The 24,676-nt window shown below is 42.1% G+C and overlaps 1 protein-coding gene across 7 annotated transcripts in view; it reads left to right on the top strand.

Moving 5' to 3' along the window:
• The window catches only part of SIM1 (SIM bHLH transcription factor 1), a 70,766-nt gene that overhangs the window by 9,108 nt on the left and 36,982 nt on the right, over window positions 1-24,676 (top strand). For all 7 annotated transcript variants that reach the window (XM_039360144.1, XM_039360149.1, XM_039360148.1 and 4 more), the window contains one exon: window positions 23,329-23,411. In XM_039360144.1, the coding sequence (XP_039216078.1) occupies window positions 23,329-23,411 (83 nt within the window). The remainder of the gene's footprint in view (window positions 1-23,328; window positions 23,412-24,676) is intronic.

Here is a 24,676-nt window from a genome sequence, read left to right as displayed (position 1 = left end):
AGGAGAGTTAGCAGCAACTTTTCCTCGTTTACCTCGTAACCCGGCCAGAGTCGTAGAACAGGCTTTCCTTTCGCGCAAATGTGCGTGGAGGGTGGGTTCTGCGCCGGTTGGGGATGATGGGAGCTGTAACCCAGATCGAGAAAGGGCGAGGTAGAGTGAGCGCGGCGGTCCTTGATAAAGCCCCCCCTTTTGGGTGATAACCCGGAGGGAACGGGGAGGTGGAGAGATGAAAGTTAAACAGCGGCGCTCGGTTGACTTCTGTCTTGGGAAAGAGGTAGACAGAAAGCGAGGAGGCACTTTCTTTTCGCTGCTGAACTGAAGGAGGGGGAATTAAAATGCTATTTTGTGTGTCCCCCCCCCTCAAATGTTTGGATTTGGCACCCCGTCTGCTGGTTAGAGGAGAGCTAACAAAAGCGTCCCCTGGAGATCCAGAAGGTTTTTGAATCCAAGCTGGAGAAGGAAAGGGCGGCAGGGGAGGAGGTGGGGAGGGGGAAAGGGAGGGGAGGGGAGGGGGAGATACTGGACCTCCAACCGCGGGGCCGCCTCGACGAGAGGAAGGCCTCCACCGCTGCGGGAACTTCTCCGAAGCCAAAATCGCTCCCTAAAACTAGAGGCCGTCGGTTCTTCCGAAGGGAACCTGGGCTTTCCTGGAGCAGATGCCAATCTGGGCACGCCTGCGGAAAGCGGCAAGGAAGGGTGGGTGAGTCGATGCAATCTAGCCAGGGGAGGAATAAAGGCGGAGGGAGGCCCCGATTGTGCCGCTGTGGCGAGCAAAGCCCGGGCAGGCAGGGACGGTGAACCGCTTCCCCCCCCCTTTTTTTTTTCCTCGCCCAGTCCTGGGACTCAAACGGCGGCGCCCAGCATTGTTTTCCGCCCTTCTAAATGAAGATCCGCGCGCCTTCTAATAAAAGAAGCAGTAGTATAACAAGAACACGAGAGTCCGCTAGCCTGACCCTCCTCGGGAGCGCCCGAGAGAAATTGCGGAATAAAGAAGTTATTCGTGCGATTGCTTTTGAGAAGGGTTTTTTTTTTAAGAAATAAAAAGCTCAATTTATGGTGAAATAACCACTCCTGAAACTCCTTTCCTTGCCATTTTCAGTGAATATAACCGAGTTCTAATTTAAGTCAAGGGACGCGGCGATTGGATTTCTGGGCTTGACTTGGGTTTTTTTTAAATTATTATTATTATTATTATTATTATTATTATTATTATTATTATTATTATTATTATTATTATTATTATTATTATTATCGATCATCGCACAGTCAGCCAGATGTTCAGACTGGATTTGGCATTTTGTCTACCTATCGAGTCCTTACCCAGGACCTGGGATAGGCAGATGTGAATGTTTGATGGTATTACAGATATCGTCGCAGGATGGAAGCAGTTGTTGTTGTTGTTGTTGTTGTTGTTATTATTATTATTATTATTATTATTATTATTATTATTATTATTATTATTATTATTGCAGTTGTGGTGCTCTTCCCCGGATGCTAATTATTTCTAGTCCAGAACAAATAATTAAACAAGGCGGCTGACATCGCGTTGAATTACTGTTTTCTTTAAAAGAAGGAATAAAATTGCGCTAGACGGTAATTCGATTCCTGAAGTAACGGGACCGGGGTAGCTTATTCCAACGGTACATCTGCTCAGAAATAAATCTCAGATAAGAAGTTCTTATTTATCGCTCTTAAGGGTGGGCCACTTAAAATGGTTTTCTGAAATTAATCGAAGAAAGTGGCTTAGATTTTCTCCGCTGAATGGCAGGGTTATTTTCAGAGACAAAGCAGCAACCTTTGTTCCCCACGTGGGTGATTGACCGTTGTTTTTCTTGCTGCTCGGAGAAAGGGGTTGAGTCTTGGGTTTCCGTGTTTATTTTCTTACAGACGTTTTTCTCATTTAAGCTAACCTTTGTTTAATTCCAGTTTTGATCTGGACTTGAAATGTGAAGTGCAGAACGAAAGCCCTCGCATAACCGCTACAGAAGTAAGATTTATGGCAGAGGAAAACAGAGATCAGACTGGTTGGCAAAGGGTACTGGTGCGTAGGGAGGGACTGCGCCTGCCTTTTGCCAGAAGGAGCTTTTAAAATTATAATTCTATTCACAATCAAGGTAGCAGATCGTCGGCCTTATGAAAAAAAAAAAAAACCCTACGTGCTGATGTAATGCCTTTGCTTCTGTTTCTCCCCTTGACACGTCTTTTCCTTTGTTGCCGTTTGCATGAAAAAAAAAAAAATCTGACTAGTCAAAGCATTTTACAGCCCAATAAAACCTGTAAACCCGGTAAAATGCGATTCTGCTCTCTAATAAACAACCCACGATTTTACTAGCAGCAGTCTTTTATTTGGAGAAAGCTGCTTTTTCGCACAACCTGCTTCTGTTCTTCTTTTCACCAGGCTTGGTAAAAAGCATGCTGCTCCATAGATTTCTTCAGAAGAAAAATGAAACTGCACCATTTGTATAATTACTGATCCCTAAAAGTAAATTACTCTTTTATAGATCCTAACTAATCACTTACAATTAGAATGGTAATAAATATTTTGTGATTTAATTGGTCGCTTAAATAATTTACAGTTGTTTGGGGTTTTTTTGGAGGGGGGGAAATGGCAGCTGTTTTCTACCAGAGCAGCCAGGTGCTGTGAGAACTGGGTAAGAATCTGAATTGCAGGACAGGGAATGAACAGGACTGGCATGTGGTTTGGCAACCCCCACTTTTAAAGTGGTGGGGACTTTGCTTTTTTATTATTATTTATTTTAAAACCTTTTCCTTCCCCCCTCCCAGGCCACTGTTCATTTATGGATGTGAAGGCTATTTTCAAACTAGAGTTAAAAACACATTTAATTAAGCAAACAACCAAAAAGGATCAATTGCACGGCCTAAGAGTTGCTTGGGAGATTAATTTTCATTTCAGTCCAGATCTGGCTGCTCCACCTAGGGTTTAAAGACACCCCTTTCCTTTTTTTTTTCCTGCCCACAGTTCAGCAGAGGTAGGTGCCTGAAGACCAGGGATGCCCACCGAAAGTCAAGATGGTGGCTACACAGACATAAAACATAGGCAGAACTGCCATTTTTGATTATCCTAGGGAGCAGACAGACACTCCTGCTTGTGATCTCATATTCTCATATCAAACCAACAGAGCCCCTCCCCTGAAAGGAAAGAAAGGGGCACTGGGGGGGGGTGTTGAGATTTGGTCCTAGATGTAGAGGGCTGGGGTCCAGGGCATCTGTAAGAGGTGGCAAGTGGCATCAATGGACAAATGAAAAAAATGAGGTCATTTACTTACTCTGAATATGAAGCCTTTGGAACTTGTGCCAGATGTCTGTAAGGCTGTGCATCAGAAGTGGGTTGGGTTTTAGGGACTTTATGGAAGGGAGCCACACTTGGGGAGTTTTTTCCAATTGAATCAATTCACTTTGTTCAAAAACATGTCACCAATTTCTCGTCCTTCACCTGGGAAGAATGAAATCCTCGTGGGTGGAATAAGAATTAAGAGGAAAGGCCAGCAAGAGGGAGGGTTTTCTCATTAGCAATCTATAGCATCACCCAGCCCTGTCCTGGCAATATAAACCCTGTCTGCATTAATGATAGATTGCCAGGGCAATGACTGGACCACACTATAAATCTGGTGTGGAAATCCTCCAATTGCCTACCGGGTCTTTAAAAGGAAAGCTTCCATGGTTCCAGGATGAAAGGACCGCACAGAAGCAGCCTAACAACCAGGTTCTCTCAGTGGGCTATGAAATCACCTGACTGGAGGGGAATAGGCTGGATAAAAGGTGTGGGCCTCTGGCTGGAGATAACTCCATCCCTTTCCCTTGTCACCTGTTCAGAAAAGTGAATAGTATCAGGTGGTGTCAATCAGGTAGTGATTGTCCCAAAATAGGTCTTTCCAGTCTTTAATTGAGGGAGATGGAATATCTTAGAGTCACAGAGTGCTTTTGTCTGTTTTCCTCAATGTCATCCAAAATCTTCAGGCATACTAACAAGTAGGACCCCATAGAATGGCCTGGTATTCATAGAATCTCTTCAGTAAAATCCCTCCAGTTCTCTGCAATCAATACACCCAGAGTAGTTTTAAACATTTTAGTAGTTACTGGACAAAGATAGGCTAGTTCTCTGCAAAATTGTTTAAACCCTCGAAGGTCCCACCTCTGATCTTCACTGATGCCTTATGGACTACAAAAGAATCCCTCTGGTCGAGCAGAAGCCAGTCTTTCTTTTTAGAAGAACAAGCAGATCCTGACCTCAGCAGGAGATTAGACTAGTTGACCTCTAAGATCCTTTCCAAATCTATGATTTGGGAAGTGGTACTAAACCTGAGCCAAAGAGTTCAGAAGGCTGTTTTAAAGACCTTTGTAGGACTGAGGAATGAATCCTATATGAAAGGAAACTTTGTTGTTGTTAGTTGCGAAGTTGAAGTCGTGTCTGACCCATTGCGACCCCATGGACAACATTCCTCCAGGTCTTCCTGTCCACTACCATCTTCCATTTAAGCTCACGCCTACTGCTTAAGTGACTCCATCCAGCCACCTCATTCTCTGTCGTCCCCTTCTTCTATTGCCCTCAATCTTTCCCAGCATCAGGCTCTTCTCCAGTGAGTCCTTTATTTATTTATTTATTTATGAGACTTATATACCGCTTTAAGTGCAAGCACTCTCTAAGCGGTGTACACCAGTAAGCAATGTATATATATATATATATATATTACATTGCCCCCAACAATCTGGGTCCTCATTTTACCTACCCCGGACGGATGGAAGGCTGAGTCAACCTTGAGCCGGTGAGATTTGAACCGCTGACCTGCTGAACACAGTCAGCTAAAGTGGCCTGCAGTACTGCACTCTAACTGCTGCGCCACCTCGGCCTCGTCCTTCCTTCTCATTAGGTGGCCAAAGTATTTGAGTTTCAATTAGAGGATCTGGCAGTGGTCCATCTCCAATGTTAGCACATTCTATAAATGTTAACAGTCTTCAGAAAATGGAAGAGGTGCCCCATAAAGGTGTGAGTGGATTTTCTAGTGTCCCAGAAGGCAGGGTCAGAAAACAGGGCTTAAAACTACAAGGGGAAAAGTCAGGAAATGCTTCTTGAACATATATTCAGGTGAATTGCTTCCATTCTCCATTCCAGGGGAATCAGCTACCAAACAAAATGAGTTCTTTTTTGTTGAAGTCATTAAACAGTGGCTGGATGGTCATCCATCAAAGATGCTCCAGAGGATCCTACCTCTAGCAAGGTGCGGACTAGATGACCTCTAAGATTTCTTCCAATTCTATGCTTCTATGATCAGGCCATTTCTGCTCTAGCAATTCTCCAACCTATTTATGAACATATTAAGTCTGCCTATCTTCATTATTGAGCAATCAGTACATAGGACTGGCTGCTTCTACAAGACCCGGTGAACCAGGGATGGGAGAGAGGGATGGTTTACCCTGTGAATCCTTCTATGAACAACATTCCAGCTGAGAAAATAAAACCAAGGCTGACCTTCCAGATTCGTCTGAGCTTGTTTAACGTTGTCCCAGGCACTAACAGATTTTTGCTTTAGCTAGAGGTGGGTGAGCCTGGTTGAAAGCCTCCAGCAGGTTAGTGGACTCACATGGAAAGGAACCAAGAGCGAAGCTGTCTGTCGCTTGAGCTCTTTAGCTGAGGTCACCTGAAATGGTGGTGAAATTCCATCTTCTTCAGTCAAAGAATTGTGATAGCAGTTGTGTGACTGGCAGGAGAAGCAAAGGCACTATTTCAGAATTCACACTGAGTCAAGGATCAGATCAAGGGAGAAACTTTAGCTGCAGCTAAAACTGTGGGAGGTTATCTTTAGTTATACAATAGGAGGCATATCCATAATCAATGAACTCAATAGGTTTGTTTTTCACTGAAGTGCACAGTTTCCCATCAGACTTGCCCAATTAGTATTGTCCTGTCTTTTTTTTTTTTCCTAAGAGGAATCTTTCTCTGCCTACAGAAAAGCTGGATCTCTTCTTCTCTCCTTGATACTAAAAGCCATCTAGCTGAAGTTAAGTTTTGTTAGGATTGGATGAGAATCTGAAACGGCTCCAGTCTCTATCATTCTTGGCAACCAATCCCAAACACTGAAGAGGCTGAAGTCCCACATCATACTAACCCAAACCTTATTTAACTATAAATTATTAAATAAACCACCACTGACTTGATTCACATACAGCCCCCCCCCCCCGCCAAAATCAAACCATATTATGCATGTTGTGCGGATTCAGCTCAGGATCACTTCTAAGACCTTTAACAGGTATATAAAAAAATCCAGGATACAAACACATAAATACTGTAGTTTAAGGGGAAGTTTTCAAAGAAAATATCTGTGGAATAATTTCTGCTTGAAGTGACAGATTGATGACCGTGAATAGCAATTCCAGTTGTGGCCAGCCTCCTCAGCAGCCTTAGGGCTTTCTGTTAAACTCACATTTCATATGCTTGACTGCAAAATGCTGTGGTTGGCCTCAAAAGAAAAATGACCCATCCTCCATGGCTTCTTTCCAGATGGGTTTCAAAGACATTACCATGACGATGTGGAATTCTGGGAGTTGTAGTCTCCTCACATACAGGAGGGACCTTCTTGGGGAGGACTGGGGTATGGAAGTATTTCTCAATCTCAACAACTTTAAGTTGTGTGGCATTCAAGTTGACATGAACACATCTTGAAGTTGCTGGGGTTGAGAAACACTGCTGTACAGGATAATTTAGATTAGAAGCTTTTTTGTGGCTAGAGTCTATCTTTGTTTTAATTTATGCTGACCAAATTCTCTAAGCACTAGATACACCAATAGCATTCTACTACTCCAAGAATCTGTAATGCTGATTATAGATAAGTACAATTGGATGAAATCAATGCAGGAGAATCCAACTGAAGACAAAAATTTAGGAAGATGCAGGAGAGAGGACAGAAGATCCTACCATCATGGGGAGATCTGCAAAATCTCTGGCTGAGTTAGGACTGCAGACTAGGTTGAAACCAGTTAGCTGGTTGGTACAGTACTTCAAGGTCTTATGGGATGTTTCCCCCCCACCAGCTGAAGAAAGAAAAGGATTGGAAATTCATCTGTCTGCATACACTAGGTAGCCTTCCTCTATGCTGGCTGTTCCTGAAGCATCTTTTGAAAGCTGATCTTTAAAATGTCCTAAATACCTAAGACTCAAAGGCCATTCCTCTTTAAATTAATTTGGTCATAGCTGCTTACCCTTTAAATGTTAATTCCCTGCAAGTGCTTGGGTGTTCTCCTTCCCCTGATTTATTATGTTTTAACATTGAAATTGTTCTACTGTTGCATAAAACAACTCTTGAAAAGGCTGATTACTTTCTAGATCAACAGCCCCATCCTTTGCAAGTTCACCTAGAAGTAAGTTGCTGAGTTCAGTAGAGGCTGCTCCTATTGTGACTGTAGTCTTGGACCCTTTCAAAGCAGGTTTTTCTTCCAGGCCTCCTGTGAAAGAAGGGGAGACAAACAAAGAGACAACCACTAAGCCTTCAGAACTGCTTTCCTATTAGTTTATTGGAGAACTGTGTCCTCAAGGCATGCTTCACTGTGATTTATTTACCCATGATTTTATCAATTAACCTTATTTTCTTGCTTCTTAGATACCCCAAACCATAAAGGCCTATAGGAGCTAAGCTCATATAGCTAGACTAAAAAGTGGGGACCAGCCCTTCTTGCAGTGGATGCATTGCAGGAAAGATGACTGTCCATTTCCAAGTATTCTGTGCCTACTATTTACTGAAACCAGGGGGATTTCATTCAGTCATGCTAAGCTACCATTGCTTCAACTGCAATTTATTGAGTAAACCACAACAGCTCTACTACTCAATTCGCATCACACACTGAGCCCAAGGCAAACAAATTACATTAGGGCTTAGTGTGTTGTGTCAGCCAGGGCAATGTATCCAGGACCTGATTAAGATCTATCTTAGAGGGAAACTGGACTTAATTTGGGTTTGTATGGAACTTTAGGCTAACCAATACAACTGAAGCAACCATTAGGGCTGCAGTCCTGTATCTTCTTACCTGGGAATAAACTCTGTAGAATTTATTACCCCTCTTGAGTAGATATAAAAATACATTAATAGAAATACTATTAAAGGAATAACTAAGAATATGCAACTATAGTTCCAGAGTTTTATTCTTTATATGCTGGAGTTGACAAATGTCAACCCTGACAATATACCTACTTTATAGAATTTGATATAGGGATAAATCCTGAGTTATTTTTTTTGTCTTGCTACCAAAGAGAATTATGTCCAAAGAAGTATTATTTAATAGTAAACTAGACCTAAAGAGCTCTCATTATTGCTCTTCCTCCACTCTGTCCCTCAATTTCTAATATTACAAACATATTTGCTTTTCATCAAAGTATTTACTTGTTCTTTGATTGTTAAGCTTACAAAGATTATAAAAAATAATGTTTTCCCAGACTATAGTTGCGTTCTGCAACTATATATAGTGTGCTTATAGTAGAAAGTACCTATCACAGTTAAGGAAACATTTTTGCTTCTGCTGGTAAATACACACATTTTTCTAGTAAAACTACACCAGGGGGCAAACACTGAAGTAAAATCAATCCTATTCCCCCTTTTTTTACCAGGGTAGCTTCCTCTTAAATGAAATCTTGCTTATTGATTTAAAGAGGGTAGAATTAGAATGATTTTTAAAAAACACTGAAGGCCTGAAAAATGTTAATTGACCACTCCATTCAGGAAGAAGAAAGTCATCAGGACTCTTAGAACTTTTTTTAGATTAAAATGTTATTAAAAGGCTTTAAGCTTTTGTGAAGCTTCTGAAAAGGTGGTACCAAAATATTTCTGATCTTTCTTTTGGTACTAGTTCTGGCCCAATGCATTCAAGATATAAAATTTTAGGGAGGATATATTTATTATGGGCTGTAGCTGAATTAACCACATCTATTCTATGGACACAGAAAATGGCATTGTATAGCCATAGCCACCTTAAGATCACTCCGGGAAAGATTTGGTCCACTTTCCATTTAGTATGAGAGTTTCCTAGCAGCTTTTATTGAGATAACTCAAAGTTCAGTTGGGGTGGGATCATTTGTGGATGGTAGCTTTTGTGGTTAAGCAAAATCACTTGTGTGAAATGTCATGAAAATATCCCTGCAGGAGACACCAATGTATTTCTGAGTTTTTACTCATTAGCAGTGTCCACATGATCCATTCCTCACTACAGTATATTGATAAAAAGAACCGTAGCCAGAAATTGGATTGTTCAGATGGCAATGTTCATTCTCTCGCTAACCAGTGCCTCATCTTCCTGGGGGCCCCGTATTTTCAGGCTGGTGTCTGGTCAATGTCTGTTCAGCGAGACATTCCACCAGCTGGTGAATGCAGACAGGGTGCAGCTATACCTTGGCAAGGGTTCAAATCTCCATTTCTGATTCCTTTTGAACAGGTCGCCCGCTTTCGCCTCTCCACCCTCCCCTAAAGAAAAAACTACTGAAGGGAAATATTTTGACAATATTTTGAAGCAGTAGCATGAGAATCCGTTCGTTTGTTTTCCGGAATCAGAAAGAGTGGCAAGATAAGGCCGCCCCAGGGCGGGAGGAGGAGGAGGAGGAGGAGGAGGAGCAGTGGTCGTGACTGATTGCCCCTAAAACGAAAGACAAGCCGGGGCTCCATCCAGTTATTTGGTAGCAGCCAGACCTGAGGAAAGCCCGGCCTTCAGTCCTGGGACTGCGCGCGCAGGACCACGTGGCCCAGTGCGACGTCCGAGCCTCAGAGCTAATCGAGGTTAGGATTGCAGGAAAAATGTGTTGAATCCGGCGCTACGGCCGGCCGAGAGTTGAAAGATCGAGGCTTGCCCAGCGGGAGAGCGTCGCTTGCCAGCCACCAGTAGCGCGGGGGAGCTGTTAGTGGCTGCTCGTCCCGCCTGCCTTGTTAACGCGGCCGCCGATGGGGTGAGGTCCCTTGGAGTGGATCTCTTCCGCCTCATTTGCTTGCTAATTGGGTTCTTGTTTTGGCAGTCGAAATCTCGTTTTCGGGGAAGAAACGACGGCTCCGTAGCGAGGCCGAGAAGATAATCCGAGGCTTTGGGCGGGGGGGGGGGGGAGGCAAGCCAGCCTTTGGAAGGAAAGCAGCCACAGGCGTCTCTTTAGATCGGGATAGATCTGTAGCCGGAGCGGCTCTCTCCCTTTCCTCCATCCCGGCCTTTATATAAATATGATAAGTGAGCGAGACGTGAAAAGATTTTTTTCCGAAAAAAAAAAGACAACTCAAGACAACAAAACAAACAACATCCCCCCCCCTTAAAAAAAAAAATCCGAAAAAGAAAGATAATGTAGCGCAGCTTGGAAATTTTCTAAAAGAGATTAAATTTTGCTTCTGCTACTTCTTTTTATTAAAAAAAAATTAGCCTGGAAAATCCTCTTTCAGATTATAAATCCAGGAGTGACTCTTTTTTTTTTTTTCCTGTTTCTCCTTTCTCCATCTCTGGGGCTCTCCAAATTACAAGAGAAATCTTAAGATTACTGTAAGGTTAGTTTGTATGGCCCCCATTCTTCCCCCTTAAAAGAGAATTAGAGGATTTAAAAAAATGATATGGTAGGTCATGTGTAAAAAGGAAAGTAAAGCATTGGTAAGGAAGCTTAACAAAAATCCTTGATAAACAAGCTTTTAAAAATGAAAATAAAGCAGAAGATATTGGAGCCAGGAATTCTACTCGCAGTGACAGGATAGTAACTTTTATTTCATTTAATCTACTACTACTCAGTAAATCTGGATACATTGGAATTAATCTTATTCCATAGATTTGTACACACACCTTCATTTGCTTGGAGATGTGCATTTTACCATCATTTGTAATGGGTAAAGCATGCCTACTCAGAAGAAAACTACTAAATTCAGAGATGCATAATCCAGTTAAGGAAAGTGGCATAAAATTACTTGAAAAATTTTATACATTTTTAAAAATCTCATCTGGATCAAAAAATGGGAGTTATTCCAAGCATTCTGATGAAGATTACAACATGTGGTAATTTATTTCAGAATAAATGTCCACTACCTTGTTTCCAAATAAAACAAGGCTGCTGTTAGGCGCAACCAATCAGATCCACAAGTGTAAGGTTCAAGCTATTTATTGTATTCTGCTTATAGTACAGGAATCTCCCAGACTGCTTGCCTTTAGAAACAAATAAGGTTCCATGGAGCTTGGGGGTGGTAGTTGGGGGAGGGGTGTCAGTCCTGGATCTTTTGCAGCTATGCAATGATTCAAAGCTAATTCCCTGCTTGATTCCTCCTCTCTATCTGGCTGAGTATTTTCCAACAGCTGTGATCTAACCATACTTGATATTGGCTGAATCCTCCTATACTGGAGTTACTTCTGAGTAGGCAAATATAATAGTTGTATGCACAGAACAAGTTCATCTGCCCATATTTGGCCTCTTTTGAGAAAGTAATCTTAAAAACTGTGCAGCTAAGTAGTTGTACAGCAAGATGAGACTCAGTCAGGCCAGACTGAAGTACTGTATTTAAACATATCTAAAATATTTTTCTTTTCCAGAAGATGAATTCAAAAGGGTTGATTGGCACATTTCTGGCAAAATTCCTGTCCAGATCTTCAAGTAGTTTGGGAAAGAAATGACTGCAAAAACAATGGGGTTATTTCTTATTATTTGGCTTTGTGACGTGTCACTTGTGAACATGAAAGCATTAGTTCACTCGAGCATTCTTCAACTTAAAGTCTCCCAGAAATATTAGACTATAATTCTCATCTCCCTCTTAGCCAAGGGGGTGGGTGGTGGGTGAAAGCTGAGGTTTCACCCATATGCAGTCAATTTAGAAAATATTAACTTGATCTGATTAGGTAGGAAGGAAAATGGCATCTCTAGTAGGAAAAAAAAATAGTCCAACTGCAAAAACACAACTGTCAGAGTTAATTTCTGCCCCAAAGTTAACCTGTAAATGTAGATGGCTATTCAACCTGTAAATGCAGGTGGCTATTCATTAACCTATGCAGATAGGGGTCAATTTCTCCTTTTTCAGGGGCCTAAGGAAAAAGCCCACACAATTCCAATCTTGGGAGCACTTCTGTCTTTGGATTAATCAACAACTGACAAAAGCTTCCAGGGCAGTGTAGAATAGAAGTCCCTGGATAATCCACATCCTGCTAAAATATCAGGGAGCAATGACTTTCAAAACATACTAAGCCTTTATCACCATTGGAGGCAGTCACATACCCCAATTTGTACAGGACAGACAAAGCTATTATATATAAAGACATCTTGACAGAAGAAGGTTATTTAAAACAAAAACAAGAGCTAAAACAACAAGGAATAGACATGGAGTGGTGGTCTTATCTCCAGATACAAGCAAGATACATGAAGGATAAGCAAGAATGGCAAATTAACAGACAAGATACGGGGTTAGATAAAATACTGCTAGGCCTGGAGAAAAAACAAAGAATATTTATAAACACCTGTTGGAACATAAGCTATATGAGGAGTAGGTTAAAGAAACAATGGTGACATGGGCAATAGATATAGGATATAATATAAATATGGATCAATGGCAGCAAGTATGAGAGCAAAATAACAAAATCACAGTGGCGACATCATATAAAGAAAACCTGTATAAGATGGTTTACAGATGGCATCTCCCTCCGGCCAGATTAGCCAAAATGTATAATGGATATTCATCTATGTGTTGGAAATCTAAAAAAGAAAAGGGCACCTTTTTTCATGTATGGTGGACTTGTAGAGAAGCACAGGTGTATTGGCGTATGGTCTGGGATTGGGCAATAGAAATGACTAGGCAAAACATTCAATACAAATCAGAGACATTACTGTTAAGAATACTAGAGAAAAATGTAAATAAAGAGGACACATATTTAATTATCCATGTGGTCACAGCAGCAAGGATACTATTTGCTGAAAAGTGGAAAGCAATGGAAGTACCAAATGGGGAAGCACTAATAAAGAAAATTATGTATTGCGCAGAACTAGATAGGATAACAAAAAGATTAAAAAATCAGGAAGAAACAGAATTTTATCAAATATGGAATAAATTTTATAGATGGAGGGGAAAAAATGGAGGTCACAGTAAAGAGATAAACTGAGACAGAGACTAGAAATGTATAGTTGTATATAGGTATATTATATGTAATTAATGTACAATATGGACTGAGATGTCAGTCAAAGATGATTTACCATGTTCAATGTTTTTTAATCCTTTTTTTTTCTTTGTACTTAATAAAAATTTAATAAATAAATAAATAAATAAAACATACTAAGCCTTAATGTGGATTTCCTGTTTACAGTTTAGCATGATCTCTGAACCCAGCTAAGGATGGTTTAGCCAATAAACCATTCAAGAAAATTATGCCTTAGTGTACTATGTGATTATAGCCCAGGTAATATGTCCATCTGGACCTAAAGTCAGGCTACAAAGGAAAAGGGGTATTCATATATCACACCATAATGTAGTTTGTTTGCTTTTGGCTTGGGCTGTTGTAAATGCCCATTTATTTTGGTTTGTAAATCACAGCTTAGAGGGTAGCATTATGCACTGTATGTCTGGTTATTTGGCAAACCATGAATAAAGCAAGCTATGGCTTAGTATGTCATGTGAACACATCCCATGGTCTGACTATTTTACATCAGTGATTTACAGCATCACCTAGTCTTTGTTGTGATGATTCAAAGTTTTTGTTTACTAGCATACTTCACCAATGAGGCTTTGTGTCAACTCCAAACCATAGCTGAAGCAGTATAACTTTGAATTTATCTAATCTGAGGTTGTGTCGATTTCCATTTTCTCTTATGTGAGATTTAACTGTTTGCGTCATTTCTGGTATTTCAGCAGTGATCATCCTGATGGAACAGGGAGGACTAAGAGCTATCCAATTCTATTGATCATGTCTTAATAGCAGCGTATATGGCCACTGCACCTTCTCCTTTGCCATTTTGGTCTCTACTGCCTAGAATGAATTATTGAATGGCTTCAATTACAAGATCCCTAGTGAAAGCAATAGATCTCTCCATCAAAGAACTGTTTTGAAGCAGTAACTTAACAAAGACCAACAAACAGACAACTTGCAAGATGGCACAGGGGAATTTATTTATTTTGTTTTCCAGATGACTGTTAAACTTTCACAGTACAGGAGAGAATGGTGGAAAAGAGTGAAAGAGAGTGAGCGCTGATTTACAGACTCCTATTGCCCCATCCCACCCACTGGGTTAAGGAGTGTAATTGATGGTTGGTTTTCTTATCTGACATATGGAGTAGGAATTCTAGGAGGAAGAGAAATTCATTTACAAATAGGTGCATTTTTTAATTGGTCCTGTATTACATTTTCATGATACCCATATACTGGCTGTGTTATTGAAGCAGAACTGAGATAAATGATAGTGGCATATGTTTGTGCTGCCTCCTAAACAGAAGAAAAGCACATTAAAGAGGATACTAAAACTGCCCACAGTAAGACAGGATCCCTACTAGTGACTTAAGCATTGCCTACCATCATTGTAATGAAGACAGATTTATACTGCCACAACAATGACTGGGTAATGTTAGTTCTTCCTTTTTGTGGCTTATTTTAAGCAGAATTTCTAGCGGACTTTAAAATTCTTTTTCCTTTGGATTTGAAACAGATAACAGTCACAGTTTTACACATCCTGGTCATTCATGAAAATACTTTCCTAATTTAACCCACACAAACATTTTTAGGGATCCTCCTTCGGGCTATGCAAGGCAATTTAGATATACATGTTTTAAGAGGAGGATCAGCAGCAAATCTTTCCCATTGTTTTTCCTGATTTAATTATTGATGACTTGGTCAATTCCCTAAGTTCTGGGAGGTGCGCAACCTGAGGCTTAGAGAATGTTGTCCCCATACTCACGGTAATGTTTTGGGAGGGTGCTTCGTCTAGCTCTGACGACCGGCCCTGAGTTGCAGTAAGCTCTTCCGCTGAGTGAGTAAGAGGAGACGTGCTCAGAAACTTGAATCACGTCGGGGTCACCATTTGTGGGTTTTCTCGCGCCCAGCGGTCTCCCATGGGTGTTGAAGAACAGACACGTACACGTGGTTTCCTCGGGATGGGAGCCTCGAACAAAGACGAAGCATCCCTTTTATTGTGTTATCAGAAGGCGGGTTTATAGGCACCTGGTGACCACCTTACACCAACCACATTTGTTATGACACAGCATATTAGCATATTACACGTGCTAGCTTTGTTTTGCACACGCTACTATACAGCTGTTACACACGGCACCAACAAAATCTTTTTTACTTCTGACTTCCTCATACCTTGGCCTACTGCAGCTGATGACTCAGCCAACAGGCCAGATAATCAATAATTCCAACAGAAGATGCTATAAAGTCATTAGTAGGACATCAAATTATGACAATCCTGTCACCCTGTAGCAATATATTACTTCTGAATCTTTCTGCATCATAGCTGGTTCACTCTTCAATATTAAAAAAAAGTCAGCAGACAGTGAGTGCCATTTGATATAAATAGGCAGAGAACTAATTGATTTGTTTTTCTTCCCAGCATTTTCCCCCATAATGCAGGGTCCACTTATTTGTTGTTGTGGTTGTGACAAGAATTGACTGATTGTGTCATGGTCTGATAGAGAGTGACTCACCCAAAGTCACCCAGCTGGCTTCCATGCTTAAGGTGGGACTAGAACTCACCATCTCCTGGTTTCCAGCTTGTTGCCTTAACCACTAGACCAAACTGGTTCTCTGAGAATAAGCTGACATTGTAAACATTATGATTGGGAAGATCATGGTCTTGACAATATATATCTTTGTTGTCACTGTGATGACTCTGCCCTTCAAAATATTATCTAAATATTTACCTTCCTATGCTCAAAAATTGACAGGGATGGATGGTTGCTAGTTAAGAGAAACACTATAATCATTTTAGACAATATTTTGAAGGGCAGAGACATCACTGTGACAACAAAGGAACATATTGTCAAGTTCAAGGTCTTCCCATTCATAATGTTTACAATGGTGAAAGCTGGAATATCATAAAAATGGAATTAAGAAAAAAAATATGTTTTTGGATTCCAGTGCTGGAGAAAATAGTTGAGAATGTCATGAACCACGAAAAGAACGAATTGTTCAGTACAAATTGAAATGAAACCAGACTGTTCTTTGGAAGCATAATACTAAAGCTAAAGCTGAAATATTTTGAACATGTAATGTGAAGGCAAGAATCATTGGATAGGACACTAATGCTTAGAAATAATTGGAGACAATTGAAAAGTGGCTTATAGAAGGCATATATGACACAAATTTGAGTTTTTTAGAATTCAAAGAAGCAGTTAACTGCCAGACAGACCAGACAAAATTGTAGCCATAAGATTATAGTAGAAGTGTCACAGCTTTGGCTATGGCAAACAAAGCCCATCTTCATTAGCAATAGTGTGCTACAGCCATGACTACATCATGCTATAAGATGGTATAAATCACTCTTGTGGAAAAGATGTTATAAATCACTCTGTGAGTTCAGCCATAGCAATAAATAAGCGCGTTTTATCATTCTGTTTGGAAAAGTGAGGGTGTGATTCAAGGTATGCTGAGAATCACCCAGAGATCTAGTTACAGTATGAGCTGTGGACATAGTTTCTGTATATCTCTGCTGTATATGGTTTCACTCATCTTCCAAAGATCCCCAAAAATAAGCTTAACTGAGACAGAAGCAGGGCCCAAAGGAGACCAAAACAAGCATTTGGTCCAAGTCTCAAGGTTGGAAGGTCAAATTTAGATTCTTGTGTTTGTTTGTTTTTGATAGATGTATATGCTGATTTCTCTAAAAGAGTTCAAGGCAACTTTAAGTAGAAATTTCCATTTTAAATCACAGTGCCTCCTTCTTATTTCACCTTTGTTTTTGTTTTTTTGAATGTGTCATTTTTAGCAAAAGCTTGAAGTAGTCCAGATATTCTGAATCTCTGATAGAGCAAAATCAAAGAATTTCCTTTGAGGAAACCTTGGCCAGATTGGCAACCTTGTATTTGGCTTTCAGGAAGGTAAATGCTCCTGGACTTAGAGCTCTAGTCCTCATGACTAGCTAAGCCACAATGTGGCATATTTGATTTTTGCTTAAGGTGTTCTACATACTAATCCACCATGATTGCAACTTTTTATTGTGGCTTGACTCAGCATAATAGATGAGGCTGATCATGGTTTATTTAGCAGTGATTTAGATCAACATGGGACATGACTAATTTCTTGCAATCCACAAAAATAATTTCTTGAGAATATTATTCTATTTCAGTATAAGAGTAACTCTGACTTCTAGATGTCTGGATACATAGAAGACATACCAATAACATACCTGCATTCTATTGAATTTTCCCAGAAAAGAAGCATCTTTCCTTCTCATTGTTACAAATCACGCCTAAACATCTTCCAATAGAAATGGAACCTGTAGGAATTTTGCTGATTTCTTGTTTGTGACCTCAGGACACTTATTTAAACTCAGACACACTGAGTTTCCCACAGGCAGGTCCTACTTTCAAGGGATAGAATATCTAGCTAGAACTGGAGAAGACCACTGTTTGAAACATTAGAAAAAAGTTACTGGTAAATTGTGCAAACATCCTGAACCCCAAGCAGCTAATCACAATTTAACCTACTGTTCTGGGTAATCCTAGCCTCTATGTTACAGTGTGTTATGTGAAGGAAGTATGGAGTAAGGCACAAATGATTATTTGGGATTTATTCACTTACTTTTTTTAACGTGCTATGGACTTTTCTTCATAGCTGACTCAAACTATAGTACTAATTACTGGCCTTTCAACTAGAAGAAAAATATGCCCACATAAATTATGCCCTTCCTATAACTGGTTCCTATTTTGTGATAGTCATGAGGTTATAGACTGACACTGACCTTACCTGGCAATTGCAAGTCAAATGAAGGAAAGAGATAGATTTCTCAATCACTCTAATCTGGGACACCTACAATGGCAGATTAGGCATCCCTTGAGCTTCCTGACTAACAGGTTGTGGGTACAAGATGAAGTGAGCGGGAGCTTTGTGTTCTTCACATTCTCTCCTCTGGTCTGTTTGGCTATTTCTGAGCAAGGCTATAACACTCTTCTGAAAGAGAGCTAAATGACAGTCAAAATGACAGATCCCAGGCATAGAGGGGCTCTACTCTAGGAATAAACAATAGGAATAGTTGCCAAAGACAACTATTGAATAGTTGTTGCTATTGAGCTGTTGACTAGTGCTGCAAAGGAGCAAAGGTGCTGGGAGTGAGTGACCGATACATTCATTTCTGATCTTATGGCTGGCAAACCAGGAAGTACTGGTGGAAAGCCATGGAGAATACACACAGACTTCTGATTTACACAACTTATGCAATTGTGATTACCTTAACAACATGGTGCTCAGTGCCACCAAAGCTGGAATGAACTAAGTAAGTAACTGTGATGCATTGCATAAAGAGTTGAATTGTAGACCCTGCAACTTGAATGAGTCTGGTTCTGGGAGAGTTGGCTGATCAGGGAGACAATTTTTAGAGGCTTTTGCAGGTCTTTAGACACAGCAACAACAACATGGCTGTGTGAAACCTCTTGTCAGCAGAAGAAAACTTGTAATGAATTACAGTGAAGACAGAACTGGCCATGTGCAGCTACAGAACCCACCTCTCCCAATTAATCTTTTGTGAAGCAGAAGAGACCACATCCCTGTTAAAAAAAGCAACCCTATCATTCTTACAAAAGTGCACTAGACTCATGTTTGTAAAGAGCCTGCATAAGATCAGACAAGCACTGGCAGATGCCTCTGAGGATGTCAGAATGCTCCTGCAGCTCTACCACGAGGGTTTCCAGTTTCCAGGGGATTGAGGCACTTGCAGCAACTTAAAGAGGTACTGAACAGACAAATGGTAGGTGAAGCATGCCAGATCATATCCTTTGTGAGAATGGTATCAGGATAAGAGAGAAAGCGCAAGTTTAAAAGTACAGCAGCTCCTTACTTCAGACTTCAGATTGCCTCAGTTATAAGATGGAGATGAGACAAAGGCAGGGATGATGAGGTTGGCAGAAAAGAGATTGGCAAGGCATCTCCATACTGTGGTTAGGGGCAAGTGTGGAAGGAAGACTTCAATCTTTGTTTCTTACGTTCACCTGCTTTGTTTCAAAGGCATCCAAAGTAACATACTTTGTCGTTCAATTCTGTGTTAGCCTTCTTCACACCAATCCTGTGAGATAGGTGAGACTCAACTAAAGTGTCTCGAATTCCTCACAATGCTTTATAGCTCCAGGGGGGGGGTCTGTTCAATATTTCAACCAGTATGTCATGTTTTCCTGTCCTTCCCTGACTGATAAATGGAAAGTGCTAATGGACATCTAGTACTAAAGTGATTCATCCTGCTTTCCTGTCTGGCATATGTCAAGTCATAAAACGTAGCCATTGTTTTAGGCCTGTTCTTAATCTAATTTCTGCTGTTTCAAGGTTTTTTCTGGGGGGAAAGGAGGATGAATCAACCCAGTGGGAACATCATCTAGAAATGGTCAAAAACAAAACTGCTGCTAGACTTTCTTTCTAGGCTATAGCAAATTCTGTATGGAATCTAACACCAGCATTTGGAGACCATTTAAGAAGGCATGGTTGATTTAAGAAGCCTTGATTGCACAGCTCAGTCCAGGATTTTAAAACGTTTATTCCCTAAGCTGATTATCATGTTGGGATGCTAGATAATAATCATGGATCATGAGATGAAGAGCAGAATTCTGTCTATGCTGACTAAAAAGTGAGCTCCACTGACTGACTGCCAGGAAAATGGATGCAGGACTGCAAATGGAAACTTACTTTTAGGGGAGGGGGGTCTGCAAGATACCTTAGATCCAATTCATTGGGAGGAATAGGATTGCAGACTAGGCTGTTCTGAAGGGACTGTAGAGCAAACTCATCCCACACTGGTACCTGAGAAAGTGGATGGAGGAGTAGAAGCAGGAATATTCCTGGAGCATAGGTTAAAAAAAAGCCAAGAGGGTGAACAAAGTCTGAACAAAGTTGATAAGTATTAAAAAAGAGGTCAAGATTTCGATGGCACACTTTTTAAAATCTTTGCTCACCCCCTCCAGTAAAGATATGCAAGGTGGAGGAGAAAGTTATACACAGAATTGGTATGTTTCAGAAATGTATATGTGTGTGTGTGTGTGTGTGTGTGTGTGTGTGTGTGTGTGTGTGTGTGTGTATGTATGTATGTATAAAATTTGTTTGCTGCTCATGTCTTATCCAAGGCCTCTGGGAGGCTTACAATATATTTTCCAAGGTGGAGCCTTTCCGATATCTTTATGAATAGCGAGACAACGCTAGAGCAGTATTTTAAACCCACATATTCTAGACTTCAGAATCTCAGAGAAAGAAATGAGGGGAGAAAGAGTAGCCGCCAACGGTGGAGATGCCGCACATGGGTGATGGTGGGTGAGAAGAAGGAACAGACGGTGGCAGCTGATAGGAAGGCCCGGCCTTCGCCCAGAGAGATCGAGTAGCGTCGGTAGAAGGGAAAGCGCAAGTCTTGTGTGCGAGTCCAGACGACGTGGCGCTGCTTTCAAGAAAATGAAGGCGAGGCGCCGACGGAAGAGGCGGAGGCGGTGAAAAGAGGCGTGGCAAAGTGGGGTTGCCGGCTCCTTGTCCAGGCCTATCCTAGGCGCCACTGGTTTTTAATTTCCCTCTTCCCCGCCATGTTCACGAAACATAGCCATTTCCTCCATTCATTTCTCCTTTCACCTTGTCCCCTAGTAGTAAAATTAGCCTTTTTGTCTTTGGGAAACGGTCCTGTTGTTTGAAGTTGCTTCGGAGTCAGTTACATTGCGTTGTCTCTCACTCCTTCGATTAAAGTCGGTCAGTAGAAAAGGTATCGCACAAAACTTCACCTTTGGTTTCACAGTCCCGCCTTTTCTCTATAGGGGCGAAGAAACGAGACCACCTGAGGGGGCCGATGCCACAGAAGGGTGTCTGACTGACCTGGCTGTGGATACTGCAAGATGGGGCCATTTTTGTTTGTGAATTATTCATGAGTTAGGGCCCAGGTAGAGAAGGGAAGGGTAAAAATAAAGGGTCCTCTTTCTTTTTAATTGAGTGACAGCCCTGCAGTTTTCTCTATCTTGCCATTGCCTACTTCCTCGAGTTGAGAGAAAGTGTCTGGATCAAGGTCACCTAACTGGCTGTGGGCCTAAAGCTGGACTAGAACTCACCGTCTCCTAGTTTCTTGCCAGGTGTCCTAACACTACACCAAAGTAACTCTTGTATTGTATTGGGTGGGGTGGAATTGGGGAACTTGCTAACCTGGTGAGTCAAAAGGACTCCCCCCTACCTCCACCCCACCCCCACCAGCCAGGCAAAAAGGTCTGACTAGATTTCATTCCTGAAGATGGACTAGTTCTAAAGATGCTGGCTTGAGTTTTTGCACCACATATAAACAGATTGAAAATAATTGTTAACAAAAAGTAGTATTTTTATTTCTTGCCCCACCACAACTCCAGTTGAAATAACCAATTTGATTCATGGAAAGAGGTCAGACAAAAATCACTGGCCATTTTAGGGGCTTCCAAGGCCACAAAGTTTGATACCCACAGCACCAAAGCTGGGAATCACTGTAGGTTCTTACGTGGCACTAGGCAAAAAAAAAAAAAAAAGCTAATTCGGCAGGGTTCGCACGACACAAGGACCCGCTGAAAGGAGGTTGGGCTGAACTGTGGGAACGGAGCCAAAGGCTTTGTTGAGATGTGACCCCCTTCTGCTGTCAGCTCACAAAGTAAACTAAAAATAAATAATTGCGCGGGGGGGGGGCTGGATGAGAAGGCGCGACCGTACAGGAAGACTATCCAGCTTATTTGTCGCGGGGGGTGGGTGGGTGGGTGTTTAGAGCCGAAGAATTATTTTTCCTGGATCCGAGAGAGAACCCCTTTAGGATCTGATGCAAAAAGAACGGAATGCTACTTAGGGACGCTACTTAGGGAAATCGCTGGGCAGAGTTTAGAGACAAAGAGTCAGCAATGCGTTTACGCGGGCTCAGTGACTTACCAAGCCGATCCTGGCTGGCATTGCCTGGGCTTAAAAACTGAACAAGGTGGGACTAAGGACGGTAGAAAATCTCAGGTGTTAGCCCCACTGGGAAGCCACTAGATACCCCGAGAAGAAAGTAATGACACCCGGCCTCCTTAATTATTCGTGAATTCCCCAGGAGCCCCACTCAGCGAAGAAGTCCCCCCCCCTGCCCCCCTCTCCCGAATAAAGTTCTGCCAAACAACGGGCCTTACTGTGGAGGAAGATTTTTTATTATTATTATTTAAAGTACCTTTCTTATTGTCAGCATCTTATTGCTTATTGCTCCGTCCTCACTACTCGACTGGGCGGCCGAATTCCCCCGGAATTTGAACGCGAAAGCTGGGGATTTGTTAGGGTTTCTTCGCGTTTAAACTGAAGACTGTGCTGCGGACCAGTGGTGCTTTGTAGGGTCGCCAGGGCTTGTTAGCTACAGTTTCGGCCATCCTAATTCTGGGAGGCCCAAGGATTTGGTTCGGGAAGGACTTCAGGGCTCAAATGACCAAGTCGCTGTTTCGATTCTCTGAAATATTAATTAATTCTAGTCTATGGAGGGAAATTACTCTTCGATCTTGGGTTTACTGAGTAAACGATACAGTAACGGTGCAATAAATTGCCTCAATTTCAAGGCAGAGGTTTGGGTGGGACTATCTATCGGCTCTTTTGTAGACCGACGGAGTAGAAGGATTGCAGTTTTAACTGGATGGCATATACCGGAAACGCCATTTCCCAAAGCCCATAAACGGGAAGGACGACAATCCCCATCGGCCCCAGCTATCGTTCTCTCTGGGGACGACGGAAGTCGCCTGTTCAGTCCTTTCGGGTCCTCTAATTTAAGAAACACTCTCATAAATTACGAGACCAGGAGACCTGTGACGCCTAGAAGATGGAAACGTTTATTGGCACATCGGTTGCCGAGGATTACGGTTCTACTTCTCAGGGACAGTCCTGAGAGAGGAATACCACAAAGATACGCTCAGTAGTAATTGGGAAGGGAGGGAGGGAGGGAGGGAGGGAGGGAGGGAGAGAGAGAGAGAGAGAGAGAGAGAGAGAGAGAGAGAGAGAGAGAGAGAGAGGATTCATGCTACAAATTTTTTTTTCCTGTTCTTTTGAGAGGTAAAATACAGTCCCTCCCTGGAAAAATAAAAAGGCTGATAGCATTCTTGTGATTCCCTTCTCTGCCAATCCAGCCCTTGGTGTTTAGGGTCCGTCAAAGGAGGAAAACAACCTTGGATTCCCTCCCCCCCCCTTTATTTTTGGCGCGTTTTGTCTCGACAGGACTCGGGGAGGCCTGGGGCCACTCAAGTCGATCCAGCCCTCTGGACAACGTCGGTCGCGAGCTGGGATCCCACCTGCTTCAGGTAGGAATGCAACGGACGGGCGAGCAGCTCTTTCCTGCCAGGCTTCAGGGTGCGTGGGAGCAGGCCTTGAAGGACAGACTGTTTTTTTTTTTAGCAACGAAGGAGCAGTGACTTGAGCTGGAGGCTTTCATAAGCGTAAGACAAGTGGGGTCAGTTCGGCCCGGTAAGGTTTCAGGTGGCCTCATGTAAGTAACTGGGAAGCTATGAAAGTTGCGGTACTTTTCCAACCGTGTTGACTTCAACTCCCACCATTCCCTACCATTGTGGCTTTTCTGAACCATGGTCGTTAAAGCCCAGTCCATCTGGAGAGCATCCGCTGGCAAAACAGCTCCGGCTGGACGGAACTCCTATCGTGTAAATAATGTTTATGCGTTTTATAAAACGTGCTTACTTTCCAACACCATCACGGCCTCAGAAGACACGCAGATGGACTCCAGAAAGCCCCGAGAAATGAAAGATCCATAGACCAAGGGTTAGTTATTCACATGGGGGCATGAAGAACATAGTGCCCTAAGGCAGTGTTTCCCAAACTTGACAATTTTAAGGCATGAGGACTTCAACTCCCAGAATTCCACAGCCAGCAACGCTGGCTGTGGAATTCTGGGAATTGAAGTCCACATGCCTTAAAATTGTCAAGTTTGGGAAACACTGCCCTAAGGCATAGGGTTTTTTTTTTTGTATTGTCTGATTGGGTAACAATCTTAGATGGAAACATGAAGTATAGATTTAATTGTTAAAAGGGGGGGGGTTGGAAAGCCACCTTACTTCCATGAAACTTGTTTACCGTCAGTTTGATGGCGTCAATATATTTTGGACTTTAATCTCAATCATTCCCACGCATGAGGAAGCTGGGGGTAGGGAATGGTGGAAGCTATGGACAATTCAGACAGAACGGGAGCCTGGCTCCTCGGAAGTAAGAGCTACAATTGCCGCCTTGGTGATTAGGATTTGACTTGGCAAGGAAAAGGCGCATCCCTTGTCCTTTAGAATAGAATAGAGCTGGAAGGGACCTTGGAGGTCTTCTAGTCTTTCCTGGGCCTCTTCTTTGGACGTCCTTAGTTGTGGTTTATAGGCCACCCAACCGTCCTTGCAGTGCTCTAAAGCAAATCTCACTGCCATTTTGCGGGTTGCTACATTTTGTCTCGCGCTCGCTCTCCCGGTTCAGTCGCGTCCGATTCTCAGAGACTGTCTGGAAAAGTCCCTGTAGTTTTCTTGGCAAGGTTTTTCAAAAGTGTTTTGTCCTTGCCTCCTTCCTAGGGCTGAGA

Source organism: Crotalus tigris, unplaced genomic scaffold (assembly GCF_016545835.1).
Source record: "Crotalus tigris isolate CLP2741 ecotype Arizona unplaced genomic scaffold, ASM1654583v1 scf7180000019156.414591, whole genome shotgun sequence".
Lineage (NCBI taxonomy): Eukaryota > Metazoa > Chordata > Lepidosauria > Squamata > Viperidae > Crotalus > Crotalus tigris.
The sequence above is the reverse complement of the archived record's forward strand: the minus strand, read 5'-3'. Positions and strand labels throughout refer to the sequence as shown.